This window comes from Euleptes europaea, chromosome 2 (assembly GCF_029931775.1).
Source record: "Euleptes europaea isolate rEulEur1 chromosome 2, rEulEur1.hap1, whole genome shotgun sequence".
Lineage (NCBI taxonomy): Eukaryota > Metazoa > Chordata > Lepidosauria > Squamata > Sphaerodactylidae > Euleptes > Euleptes europaea.
Genome location: NC_079313.1, coordinates 6,326,100 through 6,338,493, shown reverse-complemented (window position 1 = coordinate 6,338,493; position 12,394 = coordinate 6,326,100). Strand labels below are relative to the sequence as shown.

The 12,394-nt window shown below is 50.4% G+C and overlaps 2 protein-coding genes across 2 annotated transcripts in view; one reads left to right on the top strand and one right to left on the bottom strand.

Moving 5' to 3' along the window:
* The window catches only part of CRLF1 (cytokine receptor like factor 1), a 33,398-nt gene that overhangs the window by 4,904 nt on the left and 16,100 nt on the right, over nt 1–12,394 (bottom strand). Inside the window, exons 2-6 of the mRNA XM_056844531.1 lie at nt 10,916–11,194; nt 8,658–8,787; nt 6,086–6,255; nt 1,764–1,921; nt 93–261 (exon numbers count right to left, since the gene is read on the bottom strand). Coding sequence (XP_056700509.1) covers nt 93–261; nt 1,764–1,921; nt 6,086–6,255; nt 8,658–8,787; nt 10,916–11,194 — 906 coding nt within the window. The remainder of the gene's footprint in view (nt 1–92; nt 262–1,763; nt 1,922–6,085; nt 6,256–8,657; nt 8,788–10,915; nt 11,195–12,394) is intronic.
* Nucleotides 11,066–12,394, top strand: part of UPF1 (UPF1 RNA helicase and ATPase) — a 309,167-nt gene continuing 307,838 nt past the window's right edge. The window contains exon 1 of the mRNA XM_056844524.1: nt 11,066–11,072. The gene's annotated coding sequence lies outside the window, so the exon portion shown is untranslated. The remainder of the gene's footprint in view (nt 11,073–12,394) is intronic.

Genomic DNA, 12,394 nt, shown 5'->3' with positions numbered 1-12,394 from the left:
CCTAAGATTCCTGCACTCCTAATCCCCTTTTAAAGCAGATATTATTTTGTATGGTATACATTTATATTCTACATTGTACGGGAAACACTCACCGTTCCGAGGTGTGGAGGCCGCCGTGGGGTTGCTCCAGTCGCTCCAGATCCCGGCCTTCTTGGAGCCGTAGATTCCAAACGGGTTGCAGCGCACTTGGACAAAATAGACGGTGCCCGGCCTCAGGCCTGCCAGTCGGCATGAGGTTTGATTCCCCACGTTGTCCACCACCTGCTGGGGAAGAGGGGCAGAGCTGAGAACCCCCGATTATCCGATCAAGGCCCACGTCAGGTCCCGCAGGGCTTGAACCCGGAACCCGGCAAAATGGGGATAGGTTGTCTAGGGTTGCCAGGTCCCTCTTCGCCACCGGCGGGAGGTTTTTTGGGGGCAGAGCCTTAGGAGGACAGGGTTTGGGGAGGGGAGGGACTTCAATGCCATAGAGTCCGATTGCCAAAGCGGCCGTTTTTCTCCAGGGGAACTGATCTCTGGCTGGAGATCAGTTGTAATAGGAGATCTCCAGCTAGTACCTGGAGGTTGGCAACCCTAAGATTGTCTGAGGTGGCAGGTGGAATAGTTGGCCTTCCGAACCAGGTGGTTCTACCCAGAATCCTTCTGGTCTTGGGCATCAGGTCATCCCAGACAGGCAATCCCAATTTACAGCTTGGTATAAAACTCTAAACCACTGGTTCCCAACCAGGGGTCCGTGGACCCCCAGGGGTCCGCGAGAACTAAATTAAGGTCCGCGAAACAAAGTTATAAACCCATAATAAATTAATATTTTCAATTAAAAGTTCTTTATTATAAAATATATATATTCAAATATTATTCTAAGTTTAATGTTTAACTAACAGTTATGATTAAAGTTTATTTTCAAATTCTCAGAATTTTTATTTTGAACCTTGGGGTCCTGCGCCGAACAAAAAAGTCCTAGTGGTCCCTGGTCAAAAAAAGGTTGGGAACCACTGCTCTAAACTAACCTGAGGCTAAACTGAGGCTGTCGTCCTTTGGTCACATTATGGGAAGACAAGAGTCACTGGAAAAGACAATCATGCTAGGAAAAGTGGAAGGCAGCAGGAAAAGAGGAAGGCCCAACAAGAGATGGACTGACTCAATAAAGGAAGTCACAGCGCTCAATTTGCAAGACCTGAGCAAGGCTGTTAAGGACAAGATGTTTTGGAGGACATTGATTAATCAGGTTGCCATGAGTCGGAAGCGACTTGACGGCACTTAACACACACATAAAACGTGACCTAACATCTACAAAGACTCCTTCAGATTGGCCAACTCATCCCTGAGGTAGGTCACCAGGGACTGACCAAGTTTATTGCCATTGAGCAGAAAAACCGAGACAACACCTGGCTGACCGAACAAAGTACTTATCGCCTCCGGGCCGAAAATCCAAAATGGTACCCAAATGATGGGGAAAATAGAATTTGTGTCAACAAACGCACCGTCCCCCAGATCTGTGAGCTCCCCCTATCTAGTGGTTGACCCTCCTTGACCTGACCCTCCCCGCTAGGGTTGCCAACCTCCAGGTACTAGCTGGAGATCTCCCGCTATTACAGCTGATCTCCAGCCGATAGAGATCCGTTCACCTGGAGACAACGGCCACTTTGGCAATTGGGCTCTATGGCATTGAAGTCCCTCCCCTCCCCCAGGCTCCGCCCCCAAAATCTCCAGGTGTTTCCCAACCAGGAGCTGGCCACCCTACCCACCCCCTCTGGGCGTTTCACCTTCCACTCCGAACTGTCCTCCACTCGATACTGGATCTGATATTTGGCTTGGAAGAGGAAGTCTTTGAGGGCTGGGGGGGCGCTCCATCGGACGCTGAGCTGGTCCTCCAAGTCTCCGACGCGGCTCACGTGGACGTTCGAGGGGGGGTCAGTGGTCACTGCGAGGGGAGCACAACAGTTGTTAAGGTGGGCTGAATGTGTGTGTTGGGGGGCAGGTACTCTCTGAAAACAATTGAGCCCCAGGTAACAGCTGTAGGCCCCTTGGCCCAGAGCGGTAAGCTGCAGTACTGCAGTCCAAGCTCTGCTCACGACCTGAGTTCGATCCCGACGGAAGTCGGTTTCAGGCAGCCGGCTCGAGGTCAACGCCGCCTTCCATCCTCCCGAGGTCGGTCAAATGATTACCCAGCTTGCTGGGGGTAAAGGGAAGATGACCGGGGAAGGCACTGGCAAACCACCCCATAAACACAGTCTGCCTAGGAAACGTCGGGATGTGACGTCACCCCATGGGTCAGGAATGACCTGGTGCTTGCACCTTTACCTTAATAGTTGTGGAGAGTGAAATGGGGGTCTACCTAGGGTTGCCAGCTCCAGGTTGGGAAATACCTGGATATTTTGGAGGTGTAGCCTGAGGAGGGTGGGGTTTGGAGAGGGGACTTCAGTGCCATAGTCCACCCTCCAAAGTGTGGAAGGATATTTTGTAACGGCCTATGGCTAAACAAATAAATGAATTCTCTCTGACACACACCCTCCAAAGTGGTCATTTTCTCCAGGGAACTGATTTCTATCGCCTGGAGATCAGTTGTAATAGCGGGAGATCTCCAGCCACCGCCTGGAGGTTGGTAACCCTAGGTCTACCTGAGGTTGAAACAAGGCAAAAATTCTACGCTGCTCATTCACCCATGCAAATCTAGGAAGGCCAGCAAGGGGTAAGTGGTCATTTATTGAAACATTTCTAAACCTTTCCAGCCCTGGAGGTAATTTACAGTGGCAATCCACAAGATTGACGTGTAACACCATTAGGGTTGCCAAACGTCTGGAGATCTCCCAGAATTACAAATGATCTCCAGACTAAAAGATCAGTTCCCCCGGAAGAAAACAGCTGCTTTGGAGAATAGACTCCATGGAATTATACCCTGCTGAGGTCCCTCCCCAAATCCAGTCCACCTGGAGAAAATGGCCGCTTTAGCAATTGGACTCTATGGCACTGAAGTTCCTCCCCTCTCCAAACCCCGCCCTCCTCAGGCTCCGCCCCCAAAATCTCCAGGTATTTCCCAATCCAGAGTTGGAAACCCTAAGCACAGCCAACAGGGCTGTCTGGAAGGCCAGAACAGGGACTCATGCAGAGATGCTGCAAGCAGCCTCGTCTTTCGTGAAGTTGTAATAGCGGGAGATCTCCAGCCACCGCCTGGAGGTTGGTAACCCTAGGTCTACCTATTTCTCTTGGCACTGTGGCCGATCACTCGCAGCAACACCGTTCAGGAATTGCTGGCTTCGAGAGCGCGCTCTTGGCCAGGGGCTGGCCTGCGATGGAAAAGCCAGACATTCGAAACTGGAGGATGGCGTTTCTTCCTGGCCATATATGGGAGCGTTTCTCCACAAGTGGGACTCATTGTATGTGTGCGTGTGGATCTTCTTATGGGGCAGCCCGTGCCCGATCCCACCAATTCCACCCACCGGCTTCTCTCGGCCGGCACGACTACGCCTCGGCAGAGGTCCAGACAGCTAGAGAAAGGGTTAAAAAGAAACAGATGTCTTCAAACGGGGGGGGGGGGCAGTGAGAATCCAGGGGAAAACCTCCTAATTAGATTAAGGGCAATTTTGCTCACATATCATCTATTTCCTGCTTTCTCTCAGGGATGCGGCGCTCGAGAACCCCAGGGCCTGGCCTCTCTCTCACGCACACGTTTCCTGGCTTAGCGCGTGAGGTCACCCTCCTCCCCTGTGTGTGATGTCACCGGCACGACGGGCGGTGACATCACACCCCCAGGATCGTGACCGAAGCCCCCACTTAGTCTGAATTTGGCTGGTCGGCGTTTCATCCCTGGAGGTTGGCAACCCCTAGAGTGAAGGGACTTCAGTGCCATAGAGTCCAATGGCCCAAGCAGCCCTTTTCTCCAGGGGAACGGATCTCTGTCGCCTGGAGATCAGTTGTAATAGTGGGAGATCTCCAGCCACCACCTGGATTGGATTGCTTAACCACCTGGCGGTTGGCAACCCTACAGGTATCCGTTGATAGTTGACTCAAGTGTGCCACGCTTGGGGTGGGGATGCTTGGGGTGGGGATGCCACCCGGGGGACCTGCTGTGGGCCTCCCTGGCCTTTCACCTCTGTCCCGATCTTTCCAGTAGGTCTGCTTTCTCTGCAGTTTCAGGTGATTGGGGAGGACTCTTTGGACCCGACCCCTGCCATCGGTGAGCACGGGGTAAGAAAGGATTTGCTTGAGTGTCTCCCTCGCCCCAAGCAGCTGTGAGCAGAGAAAATTCTGCCCTCCCTGGCCCCTCCCTCACCACTGTCTGGGATGAGCACCGATTCAACCCCTTCAGAGCGGTCCGGCTACACTCTGCAGGAAAGCGCTTCTCTGGTGACAGAAGGCCTTATGGCAGGGGTGGGGAACCTTTTTTCTGCCAAGGGCCATTTGGATATTTATAACATAATTCGCGGGCCACACATTCTGGCCCTTTAACCCCTCCATTGTCGCCCCTTCTGCCCCCAGCCCTCTTGTAGTACATACGTTTCTCCACAGCCCAGGTGGGAAAGGGTTAACAGAGTTTCTTGGGCAGTCCTAGCAGCTCCAGCGCTAATGACTCTTCTGCAAGGGGGAAAGAAGGTTCCTTTTCTCGGCAAAACAAACTCACATCTGCCTTGAATAGAGGCTATTCCTGGCCACGGGAGGGGGCGGATCACCAGTCTTAGATCCTTCTGAGCTAGAGATCTGCCAGGACCCACGAAGGGCCAGACCAAACGATTTCGCGGACCTTATACGGCCCCCGGGCCTGACATTCCCCACCCCTGCCTTATGGCATAACAGACTAGTGGCCACGGAGAAACAACAAGCCCTGTCCTTGAATTCATCTCAATAAACAGCTGTTGGTCTGCCAGGGGGTGCTGGAGGAGCCGTAGAGCGTCTGCTTGGCCTGCAGACGGTCCCAGGTTCAGTCCCCAGCATCTCCAGTTGAAGGGGCTGTGCAAGCAGGTGATGAGAAAGACCCCCGCCTGAGACCCTGGAGAGCCGCCGCCAGTCTGAGTAGACAATACTGACTTTGATGGACCGAGGGTCTGATTCAGTATAAAGCAGCTTCATGTATTCATGTGCCATTTAAGGTGGCCAGCTCTGGGTTGGGAAAGTCCTGGAGATTTGGGACTGCAATCGGGGGAGGTCAGGAGCTGGGGATGGAAGGGGACTCCAGCAGAGTATAATACCATAGAATCCACCTTCCAAAGTGGCCATTTTCTCCAGGGGAACTGATCTCTGTTGCCTGGAGATCAGTTGTGGTCCCAGGAGATCTCCATTCACCACCTGGAGGTTGGCAACTCTAGCGCCATTCAATGAGGTGGTAGCGTCCGGAGAACTTCAGACCGAAGGTGGTCAGATGTGTGTGTTTTTGAAAAAATGTTCTACTGTGGGAATAGGGGACCCGTGGCGCAGAGTGGTAAGCTGCAGTACTGCAGTCCAAGCTCTGCTCTACGACCTGAGTTTGATCCCGACAGAAGTCGGTTTCAGGTAGCCAAGGTCGACTCAGCCTTCCATCCTTCCGAGGTCGGTGCAATGAGTACCCAGCTTGCTGGGGGTAAAGGGAAGATGACTGGGGAAGGCACTGGCAAACCACCTCGCAAACAAAGTCTGCCTAGGAAACATCGGGATGTGACGTCACCCCATGGGTCAGGAATGACCCGGTGCTTGCACAGGAGACTTTACTTTTATGTGGGAAAACATCCCTGAAAGTAGACACCTAGCACAGAAGGAATAGGATCAGGATGGGACCTTTCTCCTTAATATGCTAGTTTTTTTTGTTTGCTTTTTGTTTGCTTTTTACTCACAGGGAGTCTTTTTAATTTACTTTTTTGTAGGGAAGAACATTTGAAAACAGCACATTTGCTGTGCCACCCGCGTAGTCGGTCACCACACTGAACAGGATGTTCTGACCGCAAACCAACAAGCAAACAGATTCTATCAAAGCAAAGTTGTATCAGATGTGATTTGAGAGTTCTGCGCATGGCATTCGGATCTGCAAATGTGCATGGATCCCTTGATGCTCCAGAGTATGCGCAACTCGCAAGGGATTTAGTAACGGTCAGCAAAGGAAGAGGGAATCCGGTCTTACCAACATCGACAATGTCCAACATGACCACTTCGGACACAGCCACCCCGAGTCGATTGGAGGCCTCGACCCAGATTTCATAAGGTGTGAAAAGAGCCAGGTCTTTGGGGATGTGGCAGGAATACGGTCCGGCCGTATGATACTGCTGACAGGTGTTATCCCGCCCGTACCACCTAGGAAGCAAATGGCAGGATTAGTCCCACAACCGGTCCTCACTCGGGATCCAGCGTCTCCCGTTCGAGGGTTGCAAATCAGTCTGGATTTCAGAGGATCACCGAGTTCCTAAAGATAAGATTTGACTTCTCCGTCTGCCGTTTGGGTTTGGAGTCAGATCCATGAGCCAGAAGGGAAAGCCTGAAAATCCAGCCTCAGAGACATATCATGGAAGGCAACACTTCTACCCAAGCTGAGCCCGAGAACCTGGTTGGCATATATGTGAAAGACTTGTAAAAGGAACAGCTGTCCTATGAGGACAGGTTGAAGGAGCTGGGTATGTTTAGCCTGAAGAGGAGAAGACTGAGAGGGGACATGGTAACCATCTTCAAGGACTTAAAGGGCTGTCACATAGAGGAGGGTGCCGAGTTGTTTTCTGTTGCCCCAGTAGGTTGGACCAGAACCAACGGGTTGAAATCAAATCAAAAGAGTTTCCTGCTAAACATTAGGAAGAATTTTCCAACCGTTAGAGCGGTTCCTCAGTGGAAGAGGCTTCCTCAGGAGGTGGTGAGCTCTCCTTCCCTGGAGGTTTTTAAGCAGAGGCTAGATGGCCATCTGTCAGCAATGCTGATTCTGTGACCTTAGGCAGATGATGAGAGGGAGGGCATCTTGGCCATCTTCTTGTCACTGGGTGTGTGTGGGGAGGGAGGTAGTTGTGAGTTTCCTGCATTGTTCAGGGGGTTGGACTAGATGACCCTGGTGGTCCCAACTCTATGATTCTATGAGGGTACATTAGTCAAGCCACCAAGTGCCTCCAAACACTCTATATGGCTTGCAATCCAGAGTGTGTGGCTACAGGAATATGTCCCCCCCCCCCATCAAGGCTACAGTCCCCCTCCCCCCGCCACGATCTGGGCTGGTAATAGGATTGCCAACCTCCAGGTACTAGCTGGAGATCTCCTGCTATTACAACTGACCTCCAGCCGATAGAGATCAGTTCACCTGGAGAAAATGGCCACTTAGGCAATTGGATTCTACGGCATTGAAGTCCCCTCCCCAAACCCCGCCCTCCTCAGGCTCCGCCCCAAAAAACTCCAGATATTTCCCAACCCGGAGCTGGTGACCCTAATGATTATCATAGTTTCCCCCCCAAAAAACTACTGGACAGGGTTGTTGTACAAAGATGGTGTAAGTGAAATGCTTTGGATGTTTGACAGAGCTTATATAAATGCTGTATTGTGCGTCCCGCGGCATCAGGTCTCAGATTTCTGGCTGCAGAACGCTTGTCTTTCAGCTGAACACCCGGAATCCCTTCTTTGGGGTAGTCACACTAGGCTGAACGCAGGCTGAGTTTGTAAGATAGACCTGTTGGGCAGGCATATATCCCAGCATGACTCCTTTCTTCACACAACGCATAGTTTAATTGTGGAACTCCCTGCCCCAGGATGTGGTGATGGCTGCCAATTTGGAAGGCATTAAGAGGGGAGTGGACATGTTCATGGAGGAGAGGGCTATCTATGGCTGCTAGTAAAAACAGATAGTAGTCATGATGCACACCTATTCTCTCCAGGACCAGAGGAGCGTGCCTATTATATGAGGCGCTGTGGAACACAGGCAGGACAATGCTGCTGCAGCCGAATTTTTTGTGGGCTTCCTAGAGGCACCTGGTTGGCCACTGGTGTGAACAGACTGCTGGACTTGATGGGCCTTGGCCTTATCCAGCAGAGCTTTTCTTATGTTCTTATGGAGGACGGGCTATCCATGGCTACTAGTCAAAATGAATAGTAGTCATAACGCATACCTATTCTATCCTGGATCGGAGGAGGATGCCTATCACATTAGGTGGTGTGGAACACAGGCAGGACGGTGCTGCTGCAGTCGTCTTGTTTGCGGGCTTCCTAGAGGCACCTGGTTGGCCGCTGTGTGAAAAGACTGCTGGACCTGATGGGCTTTTCTTATGTTCTTAAGAAGCAGCTTGCAAAGACGAGGAAGCCCAGAATAAAATACGCAAAACAGGTTCCGCTCAGCGCATAGTTAAACTGTGGAACTCCCTGCCCTAGGATGTGATGGCTGCCAACCTGGAAGGCTTTAAGAGGTGAAGGGACATGTTCATGGAGGAGAGGGCTATTCGTTGCCACTAGTCAAAATGAATACTAGCCGTGATGCATACCTATTCTCTCCTGGATCGGAGGAGCAGGCCTATTACGTTAGGTGCTGGGGAACACAGGCAGGAGAATGTTACTGCAGCCGTCTTTTTTGTGGGCTTCCTAGAGGCACCTGATGAACAGACTGCTGGACTTGATGGGCCTTGGTCTGATCCAGCATGGCTTTTCTTATGTTCCTTTTACGAATCAATTACTGACTTTTTTTTTTTAACCAAAAAGCCAACCCTGTAGTCTTGTCTTTCTCCCAGTGGCTTCACCTTAGTTTGTACTTGAGGGTGTAATTCGTGTGCAGGTAGGTCTCGCCTTCCGTTCCGGGCGCCCATTTGCAGGTGAGGTCCTTCATGTTCTTAGACCAGCAGGAGATGTTGGTGGGCTTCTCCGGGGGCACTAGGGGAAAAAAACGACCAACGTATTCATTGAAACGGAGCGGGAGGAGGAAACAAATGAGTTCGTTCTAGCTGTTCTGTTTTCCCGCCCCGTAATTTTAATACGGCTAGATGAACGCACGCCCCGAGCGAGGGAAGGCCAATTTCAGATGGGGTCCCCTTCGGGAGAACTAAAACACGCCTTAGAAAATAGTTTTGAATAGTTTCTAAACTAGATAGATTGTCCTCTTTCCATCCCCACACTTCCACCCCATAAAGGAGGCGTGGAACGACCTTACTTTTGTATAATTTTAAGACTGGGTCTATAATAGGATTGCTAGGTCCCTCTTCGCCAGTGGCGGGAGATTTTGGGGGCAGAGCCTGAGGAGGGTGGGGCTTGGGGAGGGGAGGGACATCAATGCCATAGAGTCCAATGGCCAAAGCGGCCGTTTTCTCCAGGGGAACTGATCTTTATCGGCAGGAGATCAGTTGTATTAGCAGGAGATCTCCAGCTAGTACTTGGCGGTTGGCAACCTCCCTTTGTACAGAAAAAAATGGAAAAGATCTACAGTACACTGCTTGATTGGATTACCTAAAATACTCCAGGGAGATGTTTTGGGCCTTTTTCCTGAAGACCATTACTTTTGTCTTCTCCCTTTGGTTTTTAAAATAGCAACACTCCTTTGGCACCGATGTCGAAACGCGGCCCTACCAGGAACGACAATCAAGGCGGGTGGGAGAAAATGCCGCTCCCAGTTGCCGTTTCCATATTCTGGGAACCTTTCGCCGAGCGAGTCTTAAAAATAGCCGGCGATAAAAATCTTACAATTATTGATTCGGACAACTGCAATTGGCCAGAGCCGTGCCAAAATAGCTTTTCTCTCGGAAAAAAAAACCAAACACCCGGGTTCTTGTTGACTACAACGGCATGTCTCATAATAAACTCCCAGGACCGGGTGTGGGGGGGATTTTTTATCGGTTAAAGGTCTCGGATGAGCCGTAAACGCAGAGATGTCAGAAGCAGAGAGGGCTGGTTTGCGTTAGGGGGGACTGAGCTTGGGAAAAGTATATCGGTGGGGCTAGTGAGCCAAGGGGTGGCCGCATAGCACAGATGTGGCGGGCAGATCTACAGCAAGGTGGCACAATGCCAATGGCGATGGGAGTCACATATCCCCTGCCAAGTATCCTAAGCATGGTGCAATTGTTTGCAGCGTCCACCGCTCTGTGTGGTGGTTCTCACTACACCCTATGCATGTAGTTCGGCGATGAAGGACTTGGTTTGCGTTCAGCAGATCCCCGGTTCGATCCCCGGCTTCTCGAGCTCCCTTTTCAAGCCTGGGGAAATGGATTCTGCTGCCAAACGGAGGAGGCGGTTCTAATAGGGTTGCCAACCTCCAGGTATTACCTGGAGATCTGCTATTACAACTGATCTCCAGCCGATAGAGATCAGTTCCCCTGGAGAAAATGGCCGCTTTGGCCATTGGACTCTATGGCATTGAAGTCCCTCCCCAAACCCCGCCCTCCTCAGGCTCTGACCCAAAAACCTCCTGCTGGTGGCGAAGAGGGACCACTAAGTCCACTAAGTAATATTACCTATCAATACCATTGGTTTCATGTAGTCATTATGCCGTTTCTGAAGTGAAGAAGAGTTGGTTTTTATACTTCGTTTTTCTCTACCTTTAATGAGTCTCAAACCAGTTTACAACCCACCTTCCCTTCCCCTCCCCACAACAGACACCTTGTGAGGTAGGTGAAGCTGAGAGAGTTCGGAGAGAACTGTGACTGGCCCAAGGTCATCCAGAAGGCTGCGTGTGGAGGAGTGGTGTAGTGGTCAAGAGCGGTGGTTTGGAGCGGCGGATGCTAATCTGGTGAACCGGGTTGGTTTCCCCACTCCTCCACATGAAGCCAGCAGGGTGACCTTGGGCTAGTCACAGTTCTCTTAGAGCTCTCTCGGCCTCACCTACCTCACAGGGTGCCTGTTGTGGGGAAGGGAAGGGAAGGTGATTGTAAGCCGGTTTGAGTCTCCCTGAAGTGGTAGAGAAAGTCGGCATATAAAAACCAACTCTTCTTCTTCTTCACTTCATCCTTTGGCAAGGATGGGTTACTCCTTTAAGAGGAAATAAGACATGAATGGGATGGTTGGAGCGTACATCCTACATAGAGGCACGACCCGGCCAAGATGCCTCCGTCCTTGCTGTGGCAGACCAAGTTATCTCCCGACTGCTGCTGCGATCCATTCAAACCCGAGATGGCCACGCTCAGAGTGGTGGCGCTGAGGACCTCGTAGGTCTCAGCCGGAAGCCGCCGGCCGTTCAGAGTCCAGTAAAGGTCATCGGCCCTCAGGCTCGAATCGGCACCGACCGAACAGGAAGCTGTCAGTGAGGAGCCAATGAGGAGTGTGGGGTCTTGGGGAGAGATGACGGCAGGGTCTGCAGTGAGAAAGGAAAATAAAAGAGGGCAGATCAGTCCTCCTTTGCTCTTTGGCTGCATCCAAGAAAGGTCAGAAGAAGAAGAAGAAGAAGAAGAAGAAGAAGAAGAAGAAGAAGAAGAAGAAGAAGAAGAAGAAGAAGAAGAAGAAGAAGAAGAGGAGGAGGAGGAGGAGGAGGAGGAGGAGGAGGAGGAGCTGGTTTTTATGTGCCGACTTTCTCTACCGCTTAAGGAAGAATCCTACTGGCTTACAATCACCTTCCCTACCCCTCCCCATAACAGACGCCCTGTGGGGCTGAGAGAGCTCTAAGAGAACTGTGACTAGCCCAAGGACACCCAGCTGGTTTCATGTGAAGTAGGGGGAGAAACTAACCCGGTTCTCCAGATCAGCCTCCGCCACTCATGTGGAGGAGTGGAGAATCAAACCAGGTTCCCCAGATCCGGGTCCACGGCTCCAAACCACCGCTCTTAACCACTACACCACGCTGGTCAGTCGTAATTAATGTGAACTCAAAAGAAGAGATTTTTGTTAATTTATGTTGAATCTGGTGTTGTTTGTATTGTGTTAATGTTTCCAGTATTAAGATGTATTTTAATATTGCACTGTTCATGATCTGGAATTGTCCTACATGTAATTTCCTTACAAGTATTTTTAATAAAGTGTTTTTAACTCTGTATCACATATATTTATGTTAACACTGTGTTAATTTTTATTGATTAGATCCCCCTGAAGAAGCTCGAAAAAAACGCGTAGGGGTTACAGAATTTATTAAAATATAACCCCCTTGCACCAATTATTATTATTATTATTATTATTATTATTATTATTATTATTATTATTATTTTGGCCTTCATTTTGCATCCAAGAAACAACAACAGAATACGGCTGTTTTACCTGCTTTGCAGCCAGCAATTTCAATACAGTCCTCTCTTTCTCCCTCATAATGAGATATGCATTTCCTTTTCTTTTCAAGGAAGAATAATTTTTAAAAGCCCAGAGTCTTAAGTTAGTAATGGTGGGATGACACAAAGCGCGGAGAACTGTTAGCATTTCTAAGGATGGGATGGACATTATGGAGGGCAGAAGCTGCAACCAGTAAACGGCAACCTTCTTAATTTATTTACCGTGTAGCGACACAAAAATGATTAGGAATCGCGAGCAGGCTAGGATAGAAAATTTCGAGAGGTCTTCAAGGAGGACG